At 34.8% G+C, this 24,392-nt stretch overlaps 4 protein-coding genes across 6 annotated transcripts; all 4 read right to left on the minus strand.

Annotated features, from left to right (window-relative positions):
• Positions 1-3,750: 3,750 nt before the first annotated feature.
• Positions 3,751-6,270, minus strand: LOC111018048 (pathogenesis-related genes transcriptional activator PTI6-like). Its single transcript, XM_088120839.1, has one exon. The coding sequence runs from the start codon at positions 4,803-4,805 to the stop codon at positions 4,053-4,055; it is 753 nt and encodes a 250-aa protein (XP_087976965.1). The 5' UTR covers positions 4,806-6,270; the 3' UTR covers positions 3,751-4,052.
• A 141-nt stretch (positions 6,271-6,411) lies between these two features.
• On the minus strand, positions 6,412-8,850 carry LOC111018049 (ubiquitin-conjugating enzyme E2 28). The gene is made up of 5 exons (XM_022293988.2): positions 8,711-8,850; positions 8,435-8,531; positions 7,939-8,066; positions 7,569-7,673; positions 6,412-6,734 (listed from the first exon to the last, which is right to left on the minus strand). Exons 2-5 carry the CDS (start codon positions 8,502-8,504, stop codon positions 6,591-6,593), a joined length of 447 nt encoding a protein of 148 aa, XP_022149680.1. The 5' UTR covers positions 8,505-8,531; positions 8,711-8,850; the 3' UTR covers positions 6,412-6,590.
• A 1,270-nt stretch (positions 8,851-10,120) lies between these two features.
• On the minus strand, positions 10,121-14,802 carry LOC111018060 (Leucine-rich repeat protein kinase family protein). 3 transcript variants are annotated; one of them, XM_088120838.1, is made up of 4 exons: positions 14,637-14,802; positions 14,319-14,433; positions 11,894-13,247; positions 10,121-10,992 (listed from the first exon to the last, which is right to left on the minus strand). In XM_088120838.1, exons 3-4 carry the CDS (start codon positions 13,161-13,163, stop codon positions 10,370-10,372), a joined length of 1,893 nt encoding a protein of 630 aa, XP_087976964.1. In that variant the 5' UTR covers positions 13,164-13,247; positions 14,319-14,433; positions 14,637-14,802; the 3' UTR covers positions 10,121-10,369. The 3 variants fall into 3 exon arrangements, with proteins under 3 accessions (XP_087976964.1, XP_022149696.1, XP_022149695.1); XM_022294004.2 differs by having other exon boundaries at positions 14,291-14,433; XM_022294003.2 differs by having other exon boundaries at positions 14,291-14,802.
• A 4,431-nt stretch (positions 14,803-19,233) lies between these two features.
• RPT3 (regulatory particle triple-A ATPase 3) lies at positions 19,234-22,980 on the minus strand. Its single transcript, XM_022294000.2, has 6 exons — positions 22,400-22,980; positions 21,415-21,645; positions 20,965-21,123; positions 20,616-20,768; positions 20,274-20,357; positions 19,234-19,808 (listed from the first exon to the last, which is right to left on the minus strand). Exons 1-6 carry the CDS (start codon positions 22,892-22,894, stop codon positions 19,674-19,676), a joined length of 1,257 nt encoding a protein of 418 aa, XP_022149692.1. The 5' UTR covers positions 22,895-22,980; the 3' UTR covers positions 19,234-19,673.
• Positions 22,981-24,392: the final 1,412 nt, after the last annotated feature.

Raw genomic sequence — 24,392 nt, forward strand, 5'->3', positions numbered from 1 at the left:
GAAATCTGTAGACACCTACACGTAGAACCGCGCACCAATGTGGTGTTCAGTCACAAACACTTGGAAGCTTAAAGTTAGAATTTAGTTCGAACTTGTGTTGAATTGAGTTAGTTTGAATGCAAAAGATTACTTTTTGAAAAGGTAAGACTCTAACAGGAACGTTAGGAAATGCAATTCTATAGCTGTTGTATCTATTACTGACAGCAGAATCGTCCTTCTGTCGAATGCCATTGAATTTTCCTCTAATTAGAATCTTTCCCAAGTCTAAGTTGAGCTCATAGAGCCTTTTCCTCATTTTTGGAGTGACTGAAGCAAGGCTCGGGCACAAGTGTCCTAATAAGGAAGAGCCATATGCTGCGGGTGATTTTTAATTGACTTACAAGTATTAAGTACATCAATTAAAATCCGTCATAGTCTTAAAATAGGTTAGAAAAGTCACATATTAGAAATTCAATAAAGAAAAAATAAAGAGGAATTCAAAAAGATCCAAAAAAATATAAAAAGGGAGTGAACAGTGGATGGCGGCTAAGTAATTGGGCAATTTGGGACCTTTAGTTTTGGAATTATTGAGGCATTCAGATCTGTTTGGTAAACAAAAACGGGACCCACCAAATCCACTCCTCTCATCCTTTGGCCTTTGCCTTTGGTGCATTCTCCATTATTATTAACTTAACCAACCCATTATTCCTTTTGAATATTCAATTTCTCAATCCTCACTACTTTTTTTCATCTCTCATGTTCAATAATTTAATTAAGACTTTATGGATTCTAAATATGAGTCGATTGGGGTGACTTTTAATCAAAGATTTTAATTGTGGGTGTGGATAGAAAAATCGATAAAATGAAAAGTAAAAATTTTATATTTCTAAATAAGTTAAAAATGATTAATATTAATATTACGTATATATTAGTGATATTTGTTGCTATTTTTCATATTTTATCGATTTTTTTGTAATACGATGGAAATGTCGATTTACCTCTCATGTGGATGTCGAAGCTATGGATATATGGAAATGTCGATGAAACATATCGACGTGTCGACGGATATTTAATATCATGCTTTGAATATAGTTCGACTAGCTAGTCAAACTAGTTAAGACATAATTTAAATTCTAGCGGATCAGGAAAAGTTAATATTCCTATTTTTTGATATTCTGATCAATTATAAAGAGTTGGTAAAAAAAAATTGTAATGGTTATGGGTGAAATTTGAGGAACGCGTTGGTGGCCGAGTCTAAAGGCCATATTTATATATATGTTATGTTAAATGATACAATCCAATTTATATTCTATCTATCTGAAGTTTGAGGAATTTTTTATTCAACATTTATGGAGCATTAACGAAGTGACTACTCTTCGATATTGATTTTAACAACTCAACATCCGAAGAGTAGGGACTAATGTTATGAGTGATATACCACCCGAGTCGAATACCAACCAAACTAGATTGGAATTGATCGAACTTGATCGAGCAGGTCCACTCGAACTGTCTCAAGGAGACTCTCTCTCTCTATAAATAAGATGAGAGACCTAAAGCATGAGGTAACTCTCACAACTCTATTCTTATTACTCTCAACGTAACCCTTTGCTAAGTTAGGTATTGAAATGTATTGGACTTAGCACCACATCAGTGAACAGTTTTCTTTATGTGCAGAGTTTGTCGGAGCTACAGGACGATGAAGGTCGACACTAAATTCCTACATCAACAACAATAACCTCCGATGTTTAAATCATCTCCCTTTTGTTTGAAAGTTCTCAAATACTTAAAATACGATTGTATTTGTATTTTTGTTAGAATTCAACAAAAAAATCAAATATCATTAGTTGGTATATTTAGACTAACTATTAAGAATTGGATATCATCCCATCACAAATGAAGGTGACATCAATATTTCTATTTGTAGTGTGTGATCGATGTTTGACACATTAAATATGATATGATTTAATACACCATCGTTTATTTCTTAGTGTTGACTAATAGCTTCCTCTATTCTTTTTCAGTCATCACTATTTGCCTCCTCTCTTCTTATCATCATAAATTCTTTTTTAAGGTTAATATATGTTAGGCTTTTTTTTTTTTTTAAAAAAAACCCATCGTGAATTTTTATAATGCATTAACTCTAAAAAAGTGCCTTGTCTATCTCATATTTAATAAATAATTAATATTTTTTTTGAAAAAAATTACAGCGTTTGTGAATTTGGAAAACTTTAGTTAGTTAAATATTAATTTAATATGGATTCTTTTGTTTTTTTTATTTTTTATTTTTTGCTGAAATGTACTTAATAGAATGTAGTTCCTTTTTTTTTTCTTGTTTCCTTTTAAATCAATTGTATGTAGTTCTGCAACCTTATAAATTCACATCCCAACTTAGAGAGAGAAAAATATTTTTTTGTTGACACGATAAATATAAAGTGTGTCAGACCTTGTAATCCCAAAAAAAAAAAAAAATTATTTATTTGTTGAACTAAAAGGTAATTGAAATCTACTCCGAAATTCAAATTTCTATATCCTTAATTTACAATATTATAAAAAAAATGACAAAGTAGAAAAAATATCAACAAAATATCTCTAATATAGACATAATATTAATATTAATAACTTTTAACAAAATATTTCAATCATTTCCACAAATATTCATCAACATCGATATTTCTCTAAAATTGAGACATAGACATTTCTCTTAATATTGACATTTAAAACCTTGTTGAAGCTATTGATATCACCAAATAATAATAATAATAATAATAATAATAATAATAATAAAAAATACTTGAAACTTACCTATTTTTTTTTTAATCAAAGAAACATTGCATTAAAAATAAATCGTACCACTAAGGGTTACATGAGAAAAGGAGGGACAATGCACCACAAATAGAAGCCATAAAGGACATGAAACCATAAATGACATAGAAACGATCATTACACTTGACCAATCAAATAGACTGCATGTTCAAAGAACTAGAAATATGAATAAATTTTAGCCCACCAAACTTTTTTTCCAAAGTCACAACATCCATAATCTCATTTAATGATTTTGGGGAGTTCTTCAATTAATTAAAGGATATTGTCAATTATGGCATCCCTAATTAGGATTTGGAGGGAAATAATTGCCTAAAGTTTTCTTATCCTCCACCATGACCGATAAGGAAGGATTAGGCAAATTCTCAAAATCAAAATCATCCTGAATAAGGAATCTCAAAACAATTAAGATTGATGCTGCACCTCCATCGTCGCCCACCTTCTAATCTGTCATCCTTGCCCTGGAATCATGTAAGTTCTTTGAACTAAAATGCAACGAAGATGAAGAGTCATCTCAAGAGATTACAGGCGATAACCCTCTCCAATTTTATGCATGGAAACCCTTCAAAATGTCTCGATGACGAAGCCATGGACCATACATAACGATGTTGCGCTATTGACATTCAATGGGAAGATCTCGACACCCTACCATCATCCGCCATCACAGGAACTAACAAGAAAGAAGGATCTCCCTAAAAACCGCAACCACAAGAACAATAGAAGTCCTCAAATTATCTCGATCTATGTTACTTACTAGAAAAAACTAAAACAAAATAGAAAGGAAACCCTATGAAAAAACTCAATCAGAGAACTAAAAGAAAACGCACGCTGTTTACAGAAAGGAAGAGAAGAGGAGGAGAGTAAGCCACCGACCACCCCTCCCCACTTTTTTCAACTCTCTTCTTAAAAAGCTCATTCTTGGGAGAGGAGAGAGAGAGAAAAAACAAGAGGTTGCACATAAATAAAGTTAGTTACTTGAAACTTACTTGTTTGAGGCTATATACAAATTTTCCTTGTTATCTTTCTCGAATTCTAGTAAATGAGAAAATTTACTCCACATGAATAAACTTGTAACCTACAATTCCTTTTTTTTTCTTTACAAAAACTTGTGATTTATAATTAATTTCAGCCACATCACAGATTTAACCTAATATGTGAATTTAATATATTTATCATTATAATTGGCGACGTGGTTGAATTTCAGTAGAAGACATTCCACGAAATCGGGAAACTTCTGTTCCCCCTACTGCCGCCTAGTAAATCACGTCTACCAAGAAATAGTCGAGGTCAAACTCCCCGAAATCCTCCTCGCCGCACTGCTTCCTCGCCGCCGGCAACCACGCCGCCGCCGCCATCTCCAATCCGAACCCATCGGCCTCTCCGCTGAACAACGCATCGAACGGGATCGAAACGCCATCGTAATGGAGGACTGACGTCGGCGACGAAACCGCCGTCGTGTTATGAGAGTCCAAGCCCTTCTGCTGCTTGCTACCGTCGTCAGCCGCCGTGGCGACTGCTCCGGCGTCGGAGAAGTTGGTCGTGGCGTTTGGGCCTTGGAGTTTCAGAGCAGCTCGGTCGTAAACCGCTGCCGCCTCTTCCGCCGAGTCGAAGGTCCCGAGCCATATCCGCTTCCGGCGAATCGGATCTCGGATTTCCGCCGCCCATCGGCCCCACGGTCTCTGCCGAACCCCGCGGAACTTTCTCCGGCGACAAAATTTGGACCGCCGGGATCTGGGTCTCTGCTTCTTACAAATTTCATTAACAGAGGACTCAGAAGAACCAGTAAGAACAGAGTATCGTTCGAAAATGATCTCTCTTGCTTGTCTCCTAACTGTCGTTCTTGATCCGATTATCACTTCATCTTCACTGGAAGAGTCCGTGGCGTCGGCGTCGGCGACGATGATCCTAACAAGCTTTTGCTGGAACTTCCTCTGTTCAGCCACAGAGGCACCGGAAATTGGTGGTTTACGGTGGCGGTTGGTTCTGTACTCCGGCAAGGAAGCCATGTCTCTCACAGATATGTTAGATCTGAGAGAAACAGTCACACTCTAACACGAAGAGAGGTTAAATTAGATCAGTCTGTAAAATCAGCAAAACAGAGAAGAAGAAGAAAGATCACACGACAGCACAACATCAGAGCCGAGGTTCAATTCAGAAAAGGCACAGACGAGGTTCAATTCAGAAACGAAAGTGAAGAGAAGAAGATGCAGAGAAAAGGCAAAGACCAGAGAGAGAAAGGGGGAACAAAAAAGGCAGAGAAGACTAGAAAATGGAAGGTGAAGACTTCCAGTAGAAAAACCCAAGTCCAAGCAAGAAGATTGAAGCCGGATATATAGGAGATAGTGCACAGAATGTTCAAATTATGTTTGGTTTATTCAGTGGGAGTTCCTCCAAAGGGAATTGGCCACGTTGTTATGAACCTGTAGACCCGCAAGACAAGTTTAGAAATTTACTTCAAAGGGAACAAGACAGGATATTTTGGCTTCTCCCATTGGGGTCTAAGAGTCACAGGTGTGTGGATGTGAAGGTGGACTCCTATTGACTGAGATCTCTTCTACTTGTAAAAGTCAGAGTTTTTGTGCTCTAAAATGGATCTAGATGCTTCTTATATGCTACAAAATGAAATGATTTTCATATTCTGAAGTTATAATTGTGATTTGTGAAGAATTAAAGAGAAGAATGATACATGTAAAATAGATTCATTATGACAACTAATACTGGTGACCGAAGCCTCTGTCAATAGCAATTGTCACATCTTGATATTTGACGTTTTTCAGAAATAATGGACACATTGATATTAAATGATTCATTACCCCATATTGCCTGTCTCTCAAGCATAAGCCTCTTAATATGTGCATATTTTAAAGGTTTAAACTTTGAAAAGTAGGATTATAAGGTTACAGTCTTGTCATCCTGCTAAAAAAATATCTTCTATATTCTAAGATCTGTTCTAAACATTTGTTTTATCCATACTTCTAATATCAACTATTCCTAGTGGTGTGGTTTATAATATCTGCAAAACATAAACATTAGGCTCAAGGTGTAACTTGCAATAATCATACTTCACATGGGTCAGAGTTACTGCAATTACATAACGTAATAGCATCAATTTCTCAATTTGACCTTGATATGCAAAAATTGTAGAAAGGGAATATGCACCGAATAAATTATTTCTTGATGCCAAGAGAACAATATGATTTTTCAAAAAAACTATTTGAAATACTAAATAAAGTCTCATTGGTACGAGTAAAAATCACAATCTACCAATTTTACCACGTACAAACTACTAACTAGCCTACTGCAACCAAAAACCAACATTCAGTACAGACATTCTAAGTCAAGAGTATTATGTATGTCATTACCAGTAACGGATCATTCACAGGCTCCTTTGGCACCATCTTCCCTGCCATTTCTTCACTAGAAGTAGAAGCTCCTGAATCTTATTTACCATTTACTTAACAGGACAGAAATAAGCAGAGCTTACCACCAACTCATAAGTCATAACAAAAGTTTAACGGAGGATATTAACAGTGTAATAGTATGCAAATCATAAAAGCCCATAAAACATTTTGTTGATTAAAAATAGAGAATCAATCATTTGACAATATGGAGTAATATAAGTTCCAGATCTACCATTTTATAATTTCTTCAAATCGGTATTCACAATGGAAGTCAAATTCCTTACTAAATTTTAAGTCTTAGGAATACAGAGGCTTTCAATTTCACTTCATGAAATGAGATTCAAGGACAGCTTCTATCTTCAAGAGCTGAAATGAGAAGGCTGTTGGCCACTATCCCATAGCATACTTTTGAGTCCAGCTGCGTGCAGTAGCTTCATACTTGGCTCTATCAGCCTTATACATGTGAGCAATTTCAGGAACAAGAGGATCATCGGGGTTGGGATCGGTTAATAGAGAGCATATGGACAACAGCACCTGCAAATACATTTAGTTCGTATTAAAGTTCTACTATAAATTAAATTCTAACATCAATTTGATTGCTAAAAATAGATAAATTACAAAAGACAGAGTAATAGCACACCACAGCTGGACTTCTTCAGTGAATTACAGATTACAACTGCCAAAAGTTTAAAGGTTAGACCAAGTAATAAAATTCCATAGGTAGGAATGTAACAACCACTTGAGAACCAACACACAGTGGCGTCTTAGACACCAGTTCCACATACAAGGGAGGTACCAAAGAACCATAAACTAAATTATCAGTCTTATACTAAGCTTTCCCCAAAAATTCTAGTCAACAGTTCAAGTCCTTTGATGATAAATCATTCAAACACAGTTTCTGAAATTATGCAACAATTTAGGAGAGATTTGAAATTTTGAACTAGAATTAAGAGAACCAGATGCCGCCAAATAATCCTCACCTCCACTGCTTATGGGATATCCTGACAAAAATATCCAAGAAAATCTAAACTTCACAAAGGCCAAATAATTCAAGACAATTTGAAACAACAAACTTCTTATTTCTATGTTGTGCAGAAACCCATAAACGGGAATATCAATTTCAAGGCCATTCAATCTAACTTCACAGTTTCAGGACAGAAAACAAATAAGTAAATCTGGACAGATTGATAAAAACAAACTACAGGAGCACTCATTGTACCCTAATTTGACAAGGAGAATACACTACTCTATTCCGCTTGAACAAACAGCCAAATTCAACAAAACACAGAACATTCGCAAGCACTACTAATCAAAGTTAGAAACTAGTTCAATGTGTTAAGTTCCGTGAGACTGTAAATTACGACTAACCTTAGAAATAGTTAGCGCAGGGCTCCACTGCTCTTTAAGAATGTCAAGACATATGCTTCCGTTGCTATTAATGTTCGGGTGGAATACCTTAGTCCTAAAAGCAACCTGCAAGGTTTCAAAAGTTCAGCCTTTCGGAACCATACACCGTTCTACGACATTGCAGTATTAAACTAACAATGTCAACAGCATCAAACTCCGTGAAAACTCTCACTGAAACAATCTTAATATATAGAATAGTAGGAACAATCGGGTGTCAAAAACACAATGTCATCCATCTAATTTTAGTAAGCACGGAAGTCAATTCTTGGGTCATACCAAACATAAGAAGTATTAATAACAACGGAAACATAAAAAGCAGACAACATTTCACCTTTGGGGGCTTGAAAGGATAGTCCGGAGGAAAATGGATTGAAACTAAGAATACACCTCCTGAATATGGAGAGTCAGAAGGTCCCATGATAGTTGCTTGCCAATGAAACATGTCTTCAGCCACAGGACCTAATCAAAATAGTATAAAAACACGAACCAATATGAACTTCGAGGTATTTTTTCCCCGTGAATAAAATTAAATTGGAGAACACTTGAAAATGAATAAACAACGGGCAAGTTGCAAGCCAACCACAAAAGAAATAATGTCATTGAGGAGGAAATAAATAATTAATTACGGGTTGAAAAGGGGGCAGACCATGCTTGACAACCTCAAAATAGAAAAGAACCAAAAATAGGTTGTCACATTAGAAACAAACATTCGACTGCTCCATAATGTACAATAAAGATCGTAGATTCAGAGCAAAAACAAGAACACACCACGTGAGCTGAGAGTGCCGCAATAAAATATAGAAGGGAAATGGGGGATGATTACGTACCAGCGCTGCAAGACGTAGGAGGGTCCTTCTGTAAATCCTTCAGCTCTTTGAGAATACGTTTCGAAGCCATTAATTCCTCGAGTTAGAAATGGGCAATCTGACACCCCAGACACAAAATAGACCAAAAATTTCAATCAGCAGAATAAAATTTAGATCAAACAGACAATAAAAAAGCTAATTAATACTAAAAAAGAACAAATAAAGAGAGATATAGCTCGGAGGAAATTCGCGGACCTTTGAGATTAGCTGCAGAAAGAGAGAGGGAGAGAAAAATACCTTAGAGATCGATCGAGGAGGAAGGGTTTCACACTTCGGGAGAAGGAAAAATGGGAAGAAGCTACGGCGAAGAATCTTCGCAGGGGATTAAATAATAAGGAGACAGAGATTAGATGCTTCTAGAAACTTTTCCATTGTCTTTTTTTTTTCTTTTTCTTTTTTTCCGTAATTGGTAACATTGTAAGAAAGATTGCCAATATTTTTTTTTTAATACAACAATTTAGAAATATTGGAGATCTAATCTCTTAGTAAAATTGTTATATTTAAGTTGGCATTACTAATTTATTGTTTCATCATATTAAAAAATAAATTGAATTACAAATTTCATTTTCATTTTGTAACTCTTGAATTATTTTACCAATGTATTATGGGCCATATTAATTTATCCTTTTATAGTAAGATAAAAAAAAGTTAAATTACAAAAAATGCCATAAACTTTGTATTTTGTTTAAAAAAATACCCCTATCTATCGTTTCAAAGGTTTCAATCATTTCTTTGACATTTCATAAACGTTTTAAAAATATTTTGAATGAAAAAATTTGACATGACAAAATGTATAAGGAAGTGACAATTAACGTAAAAGTTTGTTCAAATTGTCTACCTAATTTTGTTTTAAAGTCTTATTGTCTACCCAAATTGTTGCTTTTTGATTGTCTACCCAAATTTGTCTTACTCTCCCTTTTCAAAACAATAACTTCTTTCACATTTCTTATTTTCAAATGACTTAATTAAGACGTCGTTTTAGATTGTATTACGTCAACCTTCCAATAAAAATATTAATAGATATTTGTTCAAAAAATATTTTTGAAACATTTATGAAATGTGGAGGATATTATTGAAGTTTTGAAAGGATGAAAGTATTTGTTAAACAAATAGCAAAGTTAATTTTTGTGATTAACCTTTGAAAATTTAAAATTGTATACTATTTCAATAAAATATATTAAAAAAATAGATGTAATTTTTGTTTGTATATACAAACACTCTAACCATGGGTTATCTTCGTATTAGATAAAAAATATATGTAACTGAATATACATAAATTAGCGTAATATATAGAAATCAACATTACGCCTTATTTTATACATGATACATCTAAATTCACTTTAGCACAATTCAACAATATGAAATAAGAATAATCATTTCTATAAATTAAAAGTACAAATCTACACCCCCACAAAAATAATGTTATATTATAAAATGAAATAAGAAATTCAACTCTATTTGAACTCTCTTACCAACGTTAAAAAATAAAATATGAAACTATTATTATTACTTTTTTTTTAGTTCATAATATGAATTTATACATCGTCTTAGATCAAGAATATTATATAAAAGTTTAAATATTTTTAAATTTTCTTTCTAATTTTACACTCTGTACCATCAAGATAGTTTAGGGAGAAGCCTTAAAGATAAATAGAAAAAAAAAATGTAATTCATTGAAAGCAAAGCGCAGGTTTGATTGGTCCACATCCAAATCCTAAAGAAATTTAAGAATGAGATACACTCTACAAAATACGAACTCACACATGCCAAAGGTCTGGAGGTAATGTTTGAAAACATTATTATGCATTTACTTAGAGAAAATGATTGATCTTACCTCCTAATTTGGACAAATTCTTCCTCAAATAATGAAACTAAACACAATCTAAATGAAAGAATTCATGGGGTCTGCACATTTGAGTCCTTGGATTTGTTCTCTTCAGAAGACGGCCGGTTCTCCGAGTCAGATTGCCGGATTTCTTCGATCAGTCTAACTACGTCGTCCATGTTCGGTCTCATGTCGGGCACCTTCGCGACACAAGTCATTGCTATTTGCAACATCTGCACCATCTCTTCTTCAATATTCTGATACCTCATTAGCTCGACATCAAACACCTCAGCTGTCCATTCCTCCCTCACTACCGATTGGACCCACCGAGGTAGGTCGACCATTTCATCACGACCTGGGGATTGGAGGGGAGCTTTTCCAGTTAACATTTCGAGGAGAAGAACACCGAAGCTGTAAACATCTGACTTGTGCGTGTGTTTACGAGCTTCAATCACCTCGGGCGCACGATAACCTGCAGTTCGAGAAGACGGGACATTCATAAGAGGGGTGAGGCCAAAGTCAGAGACACAAGCATTGACATCTTGATTTAGGAGGACATTTGAGGCCTTGATATTTCCATGGGTGAATTTTGGACCACCCACTGTATGAATATGAGCAATTCCCTTTGCAGTTCCAAGACAGATTTTCACTCTTGTGTCCCAGTCAAGTGGAGTTCTTTCCCCTCCTCTGTTTCCTGCAGCAAAATATATAAGCTAAAATCAGATATATGAACCTGGTTTATGTCACTCCATAGGTTCGCAAATGGCGGTTAATACTCAACATCGATTATCCCGACTTCGTTACAAGGATTACACAAAACAAAATTTAATTCTAATACACTTATAGGAAGCCAAAGACCCTAAGAAGACGAATTGGGTTCTTTCCTAAGAGCTTGTAAAAAGGCCTCCATTGAAAATGAAAACTCGCGGTTGTGGACAGACTTGGAAAACCAGTTCCTACAACTATTTCCACCCGTAGAGTGTTCGTTTCTCTCCGTGGAAAAAACATGGGGAATTCCTAAACCACATGTTTTCGACATCTGCTAGCAATGTTGCACATTAACACGATTGCCTTTCTAGGGAACTATGAGAGAATGACTTGTCAATTACCATTATGTTCACTCAACTATGCAAAGAAAAGCCAAAATTCTACGGGTTAACAGTACTTTAGCAACCATTTGGGAGCTTAGGATGGAAAGAAAAGAAGGATCCTTAAAATGGAGGAGATAGTTTTTTAGATTTCTTAGAACATTATTGTGTTAAACCCATCTAATTGGAGCCTTTTGCCAGAAATCTTCTTTAGTTACTCTTGTTCTTTAATTAAGACCAGTTGTAGAGTTTTATCATGATCTCCTAGGTCTTTCGTGAATCAAAGTTCTGTTTACTACATACTATTAATAAATACAGTATCATTCCATATCAGCATACTTGGTTGTGTAGGACATTGACTTCTCATTTTGCCAGACACCGCCCTTCACTGGTAAATCAAAAGGAAAGTTTCATGAATTGTACTTATATAAACGCTTTGAGGCCGTAGAACAAAATTATGGTAGTGAGAGAGATAGATTATTGTAGTTGAGAATAAAGAACATATACCGTGCAGGAGCGATGACAAGCTGCCTCCTGGGACATAATCATAAACAAGAAGCTTTTCATCCTTCGAGTAATAATAAGCTCGGAGTGGCATGACGTTCGGGTGCTGCCCGACCTCCCCCACCATCTCCATCTGCTGTTCAAACTCCCTCTTCCCCACCACCACTTCCTTCAATCTTTTCACCACAACAGTGGTCGGTTCCTCCAGGACAGCTTTATACGCCGTTCCATAGCTACCCTTTCCAAGCACTTCAGCTGAGGCCCTTAATAGGTCTTCAAGATCAAAATTATATGAACATCCTTCAAAAAACACCAGCTTGTTTTTCTCAGGCTCCTGCACACCACTTCCAAACTCCTCTTTAGGTTTTTCGCTTCTCCCACCACCAGAAACCTTCCCTTTTCTCGTGCCGGTGCCTCCACTGTCCTTCTCCTTTAAGCAGCAGAGAATCACAAAAAGAACTACAAGAAACAGAAGGAAAAATCCACCAACTGCGATGGCAATGATAACTCCCATCTTCAGTTTCTTGGAGCTCTGCTTTTGAGAAATAGCAGGGGCAGGTGGAGCATCAGGAGCTGGAGATAGGACTAAGGAACAAGGTTTAAGAGGCAGTCCACATAATAGAGAATTTCCAATGAAGGATGAATTTGGGAACGTTTTAAGAAAAGTTGGGATAGAACCATTAAGATCGTTATAACTTATATTGAAATGCTTGAGCTTAGGGAGGTTGATATTTGGTATAGGACCAGAAAGATTGTTGTTCTGGAGATTCAGTCCAGTTAGTTGTGTCAAATTTTGAATAGTCTTTGGAATATTTCCTTCTAGTGAATTGAATGATAGATCCAATACATTAAGAGTGGGAGAAAAGGAGGTAGGAACGTCACCGGATAAGTTATTACGTTGAAGAAAGAGATATTGGAGAGAAGGAAGCGAGGTAATATCGGAAGGGATTTTTCCGCTAAGGAGGTTGGAGCGGAGGCTAAGAACCTTGAGGCCATCAAGTTTCCCTAGAGTTTTAGGAGGGATCGAACCTACAAGTCCAATCCCTGGTAGTCGAAGGGTAAGCACATGAGTTCCATCTGCACTGCAAGTAATGCCAACCCAAGATGTACATATGGGTGTAGTATCGTTCCAGTTGAGACTCCGACGATGTGGAACAGAAGATGCAAAGTCAAGAAGAGCTTGCTTATCGGATTTCAGGTCAGCAATGGCAAGGTGAAGTAGATTAATAGTGACAAAAAGCAGAAGAACCACTGGTGCTGAACAGAACTTCATTTGGAACAATTACTTAACACAGGATGCTTGAAGAGAGTAACTTCAAAAGTGACAACAAAGATCAGTTCTGGCCCTGCTATTTACCTGCCACAAATTTTGAAAGGAGAAGTGATGCTGATGTAGCCAACTTTAGCAATGGTAACATCTTAAATTTTGTGTTTGAAGATCATTCAAATGTAGCCAACTTTAGCAACATTCATAAGACAACAATAAAGAGAACATTTCTAATAAAAAATTGTGCCACATTATGTGCAAATAAGATGGAAATTCAGCAACATAGCTCAACTTGTACTTCATTAATTAAAGGAACAAGGGCTTAAGCAGAACCATGGCAATCTTCTCCAATTAATCTATGGAAGGGGATTCAAGACTTTGCTCCGGAAGTATCTCGACTGCTAAGAAACTATAAGGGTGAGTTTGGTATGACTTTTACAATGGTCAAAAGTGTTTTTAACCCATTAAAAATACTCTCTAAAATTTCTATACTTTCCATATCCATAAAAATAATATTGAAAAAAAAGATATACAACACCTTAAAGCATTTTTTTCAATTAGTGCCTTTAGAAAAACTGTTTTGCTTAGAAACACTATCTTCGAAAAGTTATCTCAAACTCATTACTCACTGTAAATCAATAATATCATGCATTTAAAAAACACTACTCTCAAAATTCATCCCAAATTTACTCTCAGTCAACAATATCCTACACTAATAAGTCTCAGAATTCAACCTCGAAGTCTTCCCTAGAGTCTTTCCCTCTACAAGGTTTACTAAAAATGGATGCAAAATTAATAGCATGAGATGAAATAACTAATCCCTCAGAGGAACAATGACTGTGCAAACTGAGCGACCAAGAAGAAGAAGAAGAAAAAGATGCTGAAGAATACAGAAGTTCCATCTCCAAAACAAATCTCATGAATGTAACCTGAAAATTTGCTCCAAGTGCAATGCAAGCTCGTAAATGTACAATTCCAACTAAACATTAGCCGAAATGAAAACATATTTCCAACCAGAAACACAGATCTATCATCCAAGTAGCACCCAGATGGCACTGCAATCTAAAAGCCCAGTAAAAAAAGGTAAAACATGGAAGATTACAACATAACCAAATAGAAGTGAAGTTAAGAACCTGAAGAAGAAAAAGAAGAAAGTGGCACCAGTGGAATGGGTGCAAAGAAGCTCAATAGAAGCCATGCCACCAGAAGCTGAACCGGACAGCATTTTCAGTAAAATGTGGCTCTGAAGCTTCACATCCAGCTGGAATGAAGGGATCTGAGAAACGACAAGGTTTTGAGCTAAAAGGTGAGTGACCAGGTAACCAAGAGTGAGAGGCGAAGCTTTTGAAGCAGACCCAGTTCGATTTTTTTGGGGAAAAAAGGATTTCCAAGAATGCAAAGGCCAAAAAGTAAGCGATAATAAAAATGGGTTTGGAAAAGAAAGAGGGAATAAAGGATTAGAAAAGTGAGAGCACTCACAGTCACCGCTCTCTGCTTGATTAGGCTACTTTTTTGAAGGAGATAGAGGAATTTGTGTCTGTGTTCAAAAGAAAAGTGAGAAAATGGAAGAAACCCACTGTAATTCTATGGTGGTACTATTAATTGCATTTGCAGGCAAGCCCATTTTAGAGTATAAAGTTGATCTTTCATTCATTTCTTCATTCAATTAAGAAGTCATTGATGTCCTCATGCTCTGGTCTACAGATACTATTAATTATAGTTTTACCATAAATGCCCACCGCTCCTCCATCACCATTTTCAGCTTTACTTTAACACCAATGAAAATTTCCAAGAACATAGATCAATGAGTTATTGAGTTAAATGATACAGGGAGTTCGAATTATCATTCCATGTGTTATTTGTACTTAAAAACAAACAAATAACAAATTCTCAATGAAATTTATATTTTAAAAAAAGCTTAATTTTATTTATAAAAATGTTATATGTCGTTAAATTAATAGCTTAATAATATATTTAGACATGTGACTATGTTTTTTTTACTATGTTGCTTAATTAATATATATATATTAATTAGATTTCGTGTATCAAGTTACAACTAAGTGATATATTCATATAGGTCGAAATGCAATGATAAAATAAAAATAAAATATGCTATTTTAGAATATATCATTTTGTTATCGGTAGTATTGTGAGGTTATAAAGTTTTTTACTTGTCAACGTGAGCATAATTTTTAAAGCATCTTGCTATTTTTTAAGACTTGAATATTAAATCTCTCTCTATCTTTTATTATACAAAAAAAAAAATTAAAAAAATTAACACTTTTTAGTTTTTATTCAATTTATTCATTTTTTGTGTTTCGAGATAATCATTCTTAATATATAATTAAAATAAAAAAGCATATACATAACTCAACTGGTTAAGTTACCTATTCTCGATTAAAAAATTGTAAGTTCAAATCTTCAGTTTTATATATTATATTATACTTAAAAAAATATGGAGAAACCGTATCAACCCTAAATTACAAGATTCATTTTGTATTTTTTTTTTATTCACGAGGAATGGTAAAACATGTCCCCTAAAAAAAGACCTAATGTTTTGCCTTTTATATTTTTTTATAGTTTTAGCTATATATATTTTTTCTATTGGATTATATTATACATGCGAATTATGTTCTATAAAAAAAGTATTAAATAGAGTACCATACAAACAATTGACCTTTTTTCCTTTTTTTTTAATAGCTTGAGAGCATGTGAGAGTAATTAAACATTTTTTTATCAATAATATATGCTTTTAAGTTAAATTATGTTTAATTGAGAATGATTGAAAATTTTAAAGGATAATAATTTTTATTTTTTGTATGAGATACATCATCTCCTACATTCATCTATTTCTCCCATTTTTAGAGACACAAAAAAGTGCCCCTAACCCTTGTTAGTTTATTTATTTTTAAAAGTTACACTTTGATTTATATCTTTATTATTTTTAAATTTTTTTCAAATCTCTTAAAAACACATTTGAATTTTTCAAAAATAAAAAATTACTTAAAATTTGTTTTTTTTCAAAATTTGGATTAGATTTTGAAAACCTTTTTAAAAAGTATATAAATAAACGTATAGGTGAAATTAGTATTTTTAAGCTTGATTTTCAAAAAAAAAAAAAGTTATCCGAACACAAATGAATTACCATTTTTTATTTATTTTCCGGTTTAAATTAAGTTTTGTAAATTCAAATTGAATTTTCTGTTTTATTTTGATAAACTAAGCTTATTACTATTTAAGTTAGTTTTTAAAACATTGTAGTCAAGTAAAAATAAGTTACAACCTGCTGTTTTTTAAATATGATTTTAAAAATATTTTTAGAAAGTACATTCAATAATAAATAAGTTTAATTTTTGAAAATGGATGGAGAGAAGAGAAGGAAAAAGTGAGACAGAACAATTAGCCTTTTTTTTTTCCCCTCGGGAAGCAATATCTAGCATAGAAGAAATTATTCGAATAATTTAGTATGAGAGAAAATTCAAAATTTTCTTTCTTTCTTTCTTTTCTATGAGAGAATTTAAAATTTTGCATCGAATTATTATTAGAATTTAGAACACGCATTAAAATTTAAAAGGCATAAATTAAACTTCTGTTCTCTTCCGACAACTGATCATGGGTGAAAAGTTAGCGACAAATGCAACCCAACGCTTTAATAATTAATAATTTAATGGCAAACCTTGGATCCAGGGATTTCTATTGTAAAAATAGCCCATCAATTATTAAATAAATATTTATGACTTCTGACTTCAAAATTATAAAATTGCAAATATACACACTAACACTATCTTGTCTAAATTTCAACCACATATTAAACGCCCAAAATAAGAAATTTAAACCTATAAAATTGTTTTCTTTTTAGCAGAAACCCAAAAAATAATAATAATAATAATTGTTGGAGGTCTTAGAACTTACTAAATAATATAATAATGAGGAATATTATAATAATATTCTGACTCACGATGAGATAGAAGTCTATCATTGCAATAGAGACAATGTAGAATAAGTGAAATACTCTGTATTTAACCAGCTCAAGCATCTGACAGAAGATTCCATCAGACAAGTGCTAAGTTATGTAAGAGGTTAGAAATCAATCAATCACAAAGTAGCAGTTCAAGTGTAGAATCAGAAAGACCAGACCAATTGATTAGCTGAAGAAAACAAACGAATAGAGAAGAGGAGTAGATACATCTAAACCCACCAAACTATAAGTTGAATACATATGCAGTGCCGGTTTTGGAACGATCATCCATGATGAGAACGAAGTGGCTGTTGAAAACTTTACGCAATTCAAAGGTTTGATCGAGCTTACAAAGACAATGATAATAGACGATATCCAAAAAATATGTAGGAATAAGGTCATCGAAGGAATCTGTTTCATAGGATGTAAGCAAATGAAGTCGCAAACACTTTAGTAATTCATATCGAGAGACAACAACTTTCAATTTGAAAGAGTCACGTAGCTTGATCTCTGAGAGAAAATATATTTTCCTTTGTTTCTCGGCTTTTGTCATGTACTCAAAATATATATAAGCTTAAAGGTTGTACTTATATTTCCTTGTCTCTCAAAAGGCATTAAAAAACCGACAAATGTATAAATTAGAATTGGGATATCTCAATCAATCTCGAATTTGACAGCACTGAATGGTCCATCCCTCCATCCTTGCAAGTTCACAGCTCACGACGTCAAACTTTCCACAAAGTCTAGGTTAAAAATTCGATCCTCATATATTTTCTGTGTCATTTTCCAGGAAAATAAATCGTACCGCGTACATCACAATTTTAGCCCTAAACTGCAAAAGATGTGAATCGATCCGATCCAACCACTCCACAGTGCATCCCTCGTTTTCGTTACTCATATCAAAATTTGGAGCAAAAATGTCAAACTAGAATGATTATGGCTTTCGTTTCCACGGCTCGAAATTAATGAATTGTGGTTTTCATTTTTGGAAGCAGAGCCTCAGCCTCAATTCTTGATTTTTCTTCTAAAAATCTGAAAATCTTTACCAAGTGAAGATCAAGTTGAGAGTTACACTAAATTTAATATTCTCAACAGCAAATTTTAAGGAAAAGAGGGAGTTTTATGTTTGACCAGAATTAAGCAGAGCTAAGAAAAAAGCAATTGGGGCCAAGAGTAGAAAAGAAGCAACAAGAGAAGAGACCCAATTGACCAAGTGAAGTTCAAATTTCAAATCAGTTCGAAGAAAGCATACTATGGAGAGGCAAAAAGGCAATGATTTGGCATAAATCACACCCACCATATTATGACAAGTTTGAGAGAGAGGTGTCCATAATGCCAAAAAATAGCTTTGCTCTACCTTTTGGCAGGACGCTTCAATTTCAAAATAAAGCCTAAAGTTGCTTCAGACAACCAAATTTGAAAGACTAAAGTTCCTACAATTTCACTTCTCTTAAATGGCCTCTCAAGCTGTATGAATACACTCGTAATGTTTGACAAAACATTCTTCACATTAATAATTTTGGAACCATTTCTTTGTTTTAGATGGTCAGGCGGGTTATCTAAGTGTACGTGTATAAGATTACTCTAATCATTGTATTCTCCCTCTCGAAATAGATTTCGATTTCCAATTTGTAAAATTTCAGCACAAATTTTTTCCACATCCAAGACTTTTTAACACAAATTTGTGATCCAAAATAATGAGATAGAAATGAAAAAACAAAAGTAATCAAATTTTTTAAAATATAGAGACCAAAAGAGACACCGTAAAATAGAGGAACTAAAATGATCCAACATTAAAAATTTAATAACCAAAATGAACCTTTTGAAAGTACAGTAACCAAAATAAAGAATAAATTAATAAACTTATACATGTCAATCTTTGCCTAATCCATAAAATTTAGGTACGAAAGATAAATTCCCGACGTTCATACCCCAAACACTCTCTTAAGTCTCAACTTGAACACAAGAATGTTTATGCAATCAGTTCATTGTGCAACCATTTAACCTCCAGAAGAAGCCTTCTCACTACACTACACTCAATTTCGATTATATGCCAAATGCAACAACCTAGTTAATTAGAAAGTCAACTAAACATTATCCTTTAGACAAAACCACCAATAAAAAAGAGAATCAACTAAAATAAATACCAGTTTACACAGCGTGCACAACCGCCACCGCCTTCTCTAGTGATGGGAATAGACAACAATATATAAAGCATTAGGCATTACCTATTGCTCCATGGCCTCAAATAAATTGAGAATGTTCTATTGGCTGAGTAGTTTAGTTAGAACATCTTTTCAATGCTCGGATAGATAAACAACACAAGTTCGAGCAATAGTTTTGGACACCAGCATTCTAAATGATGCGAAAATATAGAATTCATGGCAAGGAGAAAACAGAGTGATACACAAGGAAAATACCGACCTACAGCTCTACCCGATGGACGAATAAAATTGATCTTAGCAGTTGTAACCCATGTCTCCGGGTGAGGGAAAGAAACCTATAATTATGATCATATCGACAGTGCAATACTGAGATTTCGCTTCCACCTCTGGAAATCATTTGTAGAACTCGAAGTCCGTGTCGGGCTTCTTCACGTTGGTTCTATAGCCCTTCTCGAAATCCTTGGGGAGTATCACATATCTGTTCTTACGAACCGCATGCATCCCAGCTTCTTGACAGATAGCAGCGATCTGCAGTTGGCCATCACAACTAATGATTAACGTTGAACGCAGATGAGAGAAAAAATGCTGTCGAAAGTTTGTTTTTACAATTGAAGTTAAACACTCCAACATGATATGAAGAATGTAACAGCGTTTTCAATGAAAAAGAATAAGATTTCTTTTTCAGAATCATTCCTATGTTCTTCAGCCCCACCTGCCATTTACATCTCTTTACTTCACTAACCCTAGAAAGCCACAAACAATTTCTCTCTCCTACCCACACTCCGCTTTCCTTCCCATATTTCATTCAGTTAATAACTCCACGTCTTGTTTTCTTTACAAATGGTATTGGGGGATACTGCAAGGTAACGAGACTGAAGAAGTAAACCAGTATCAAGTAGTTTGCAAGAAGTGTTTTTGTTTTGAATGTACTTCGACTGACGATAACTAGCAAAAACATATTAACCATACCAAAAAGACATTTCAATAACTAACCTCAGCAGCACTGATTTTGTCTGGACGAGAAACATAGTCCTCTAGATCCACCTCATCACCCAAGTTCATTTTTGCAGTACAAACCTACATAAAATAACAGACAATGGAGCTCGTAAACTAAAATTCACATGTAATAATTTCAGAGTGGAGCAGCAGTGAAATTCAAATCCCACAGCATACACAGCCAAAACTGAAGATGTTTAACATTTTTCCCCCACCCAGGAGGGTGAGCTGAAGAGAGAAAATGGGCAGAGACAAACTATAAATGCATTAAGAAACCACTGATGCCGTATGACAGGTGAAACAAGATAGAGCTTAAAATAAATTATGTACAAGATTTACCTGAAATACCAGCCTCTTTTGCCTGCGATCAGGTAATGGGAATTCTATCTTTCGGTCAAGTCTTCCAGGACGTAGGAGGGCAGGATCCAATGTGTCAGCTCTATTGGTTGCCATGATAACCTTAACGTTCACTGTCTGGTCGAACCCATCCATCTACCAAAAACAGAATTAAGTTCAAAACTAAATAAATCAATAGTAATCAGAAAATTATATTGATTAGTTAAATACTACATTCGGAAATTCCTCACGGAATTTGATTTCATGAAATTTTCAACCAATATCAACACTATATAACCATAGTTCATCATAACCTTGTGAAATCGGATCCACATTTTTTTGTATACTGTACCTGATTTAAAAGTTCCATGAGAATACGCTGGACTTCTCTATCAGCTCCCGTCTGAGCATCAAACCGGGCTGTTGCTATTGCATCAACCTCATCAATAAAGATAATTGCAGGGGCATTTTCCTTGGCAAGGCGGAAGACATCGCGGACCATTCGTGGACCCTGAAATTGAGTAAAAAGGGAAAGGGAAGTCAATTCCAGAAAGATCTCCCACCAGTAATGGAACTTGAGAATACTGTCACTCCAATATATATCTTAAAATTGTCCGAAACTAAGATAGAGAACACAGCTCAAGCAAAATCAACGGCTAGTATCCTAAAAACAACCAATTTCAAATAGTGATAATTTATGTACAAGACATCTCGATTTATTTAGTAAACAAAGTTAACAACCGATCAAGTAAAGTTGTAAAATAAATATGGAAAAAAAAAAGATGGAAACTCTGAAATCTACCTCGCCCAAATACTTCTGGACAAATTCGGAACCAACAACTCTTATAAAGGCTGCAGTTGTATGATTAGCAACAGCCTTGGCAAGCATAGTTTTACCAGTTCCAGGGGGACCATAAAGCAAAACACCACGAGGAGGATCAATACCAATTTGTTTGTACAGTTCATGGTGAGTAAGAGGTAGCTCCACGGCTTCACGAATCTCTTGCTTTTGGATATCGCATCCGCCAATATCCTAAAAGTAATTGAAAAGAAATCAGTAAATAATTTTCCTGATTTTCTTCATCTTAGTAAATGTTCCTCATATTCTTAAGCGGGGAACACACTATGAATGAAACTATTAATATCAAGTCAGAAGAAACATAGTCTAATCAGCTACATCAAAGTCGGCAACTTCAAACTTATGAAGAAAAAAATGAGGAGTAAATAAGGTGAACCTGGACAGAAAATCTAAGCTACCTAACCCTGTTCCGGAAAATGTGTTCAATCAAGAAATTAAAAACTACCTCAAAGCTTTTTTTTTTCCTTTTTTGAGAGTAAAAATACGGAGAAGCCTCAAATCACATTAACATGAGAAAATGTTCAACTAATGGTTCGGTTTAAAATCCACACATTTAAACCCAAGGGAAACAGTACTAAACGATTCCTTCAAAACCTTTAGAACTCCCACCATCATGAAGAATGACATTAGTGTCATCGGGAAAGGCAAACTTTCAGTTAGAACGAACAAATCGATAAGTGTCATCAGATTTCATAGAATTTTCCCGTCGAATGATCACCAATTGCTTTGAAGAACAATCTAACCCTATTTTAATTGGCGATTTCGAACAAGACGATATCATAAATTAAAGATTCCAACCCAAAACAACAAGACTGAATTAAACTCAAACCCTAATTCTATTTAATAAAGGAGATATAAAAGAGCGACGAAAGCAACGTCATTAAGCGAATTCGAACAATTTACGAAAATAAAATTATATACAACTCACGTTATAGGTCACGTCGGGCTTCTCCGACTGGCTGAGAAGAGATATACTAGAGTCGGCCTCGGGAGGCAAGACGTCGACTAACGCATTAGAGTGACGGTGCAAAGCGACGGAGGCCGAGGGTTTAAGAAGCTCGCGATTAATAGTGCTGAGAATCCTAACATAATAATTAGAACCGGTGGTGGATCCAACAATCCCATTATTCTGATCGACCATTTCCATGAATTGGCCAATTACCAAAGGCACCGACTGTATCCTCTTCACCTCTTCTTGCGCTCGTAGAAGCTCACGCTTCAAGTTCTTCTGTTCATCCTTCACGTATTCTTCTTGAATGTCGATGAACTCCAACTGCCGCTGCAGCGATTTCAGACGGCTGTAGAGGTCATCCTCGTCGGACGACTGCTCCGCGAAGCCTTGGAGGTCAGATCTCATCGATGGGAACGATGCCGGTGGTTCCAATGAGGGTTTCGGGTCCAGAACCATAGCCGAGGCCGCCATTTTTTGGCTTTCCGAGATTCTTCCTTCTCCCAGCAGAAAGCAAAAGACAGGACGATGAGAAAATTAGAGTAAGGCGCAAGAAATTCGCAGTCGCGGAAACTTATTTATAACAAAGCGCTCCAAGAATGTGACCGAAAACGGTGTCGTTTCCTTGGAACTTTGCCTTTTTGAGTCGGTCGAGATTAAGAGGCCCAGTTTGGATACATGAGCCCAGCCAGATAAGGCCCATTTGTTAATATTGTTGTTCATTTTTCTATTTGGGCCATTTAGAGGTAAATTGAAGCGGCCCAAACACGTCGGTTCAGTTCTGTCAAATTAATAATTTTTTTGGCTTAAATTATAAGTTGGATATAATATCCGTCGATATGTCGACGTTTTCATGAATTCATGGGTTTGACAGCAACATAGGGATAAATCGACATTTCTGTAATATTGTAAAAAAATCGAAAAAATATGAACAAAATCTCACTATTATAGACATAATATTAATATTAATTGTTTTAAACTTATTTAGAAATTAAATGCCGAAATGTTTATTTGTTAAGTTAAATAGTTTTTACGAAATTTTTATTTTTGTAACTTTTCCAAAAAAATTTATTGACCCGACATTTTTTTGATATTTCCATGAAATTGAAAACCTCGACATTTTCATCAACATCGACACTTAAACCCTTGTTTGTAAATCCGTATATATTTAATCTATGTATTTTAAAAAGTTTTCAATAAGTTACTAAAATTTGACCCTTTAAGACCTCTAAATTTTTTAATTTTATGTCTAATAAGTTTCACGAGAGTCAGTATTCATTGACTTTTTCGGAAAGCAAAGATTAGTTTCCAAACTTAGATTTGCCCATGAACTCTGTTTCAGGTGATGATTCTATTCTTCTTAGTTTGGCCATTCGATTAAGGTAGGCCGAATTCCCTTCCATTTAGAAGATGTTTGCAATCACTTTATGGGATCGCTCGCCCTACTTCTAAATCTGGATAGAAAAGGGAAAACAAGTGCCGATAAGATCTGTCTTTTGGGTTGATCCTAGTCTAGTAGATTTAGTGAATCTGAACAGAAAAAATATAATATTTAATTGCATATCTAGCAGGTCCTAGTTTCATCATGTTTGTTGAGTTGGATGAGTAATTGTTTCATAACGATTATTATTTTTCCTCTCATCATAGTCACGTATTCTTGCTTGTTCTTGATAAGAAGAAGAAAAGAAAGAAAAACGTTGGATCACACATGTTCATCATTTTCCAAGTGTTTGTTAACAATTACTTCCCAATTTCAGTGTTTGACAAGCATTCCTCTCTCCATCGGTCATTTTTTTTAGTAGGGTTGAATTATAAGTTTCAACCATAAATTAGATATTTTTTGGTGAAGTATAATTCAACTATTTAATTTTATATATAATAGATTATTCACTTGTTGGGTAAAATATTAAATTTTAAAAAGATTAGAGGCACATAATTTAAAGTCTACGAATCTATGAAAAATATATGTTTA

This window comes from Momordica charantia (assembly GCF_013281855.1).
Source record: "Momordica charantia cultivar OHB3-1 chromosome 2 unlocalized genomic scaffold, Mcharantia_2.0 BLBB01000002.1, whole genome shotgun sequence".
Classification (NCBI taxonomy): domain Eukaryota; kingdom Viridiplantae; phylum Streptophyta; class Magnoliopsida; order Cucurbitales; family Cucurbitaceae; genus Momordica; species Momordica charantia.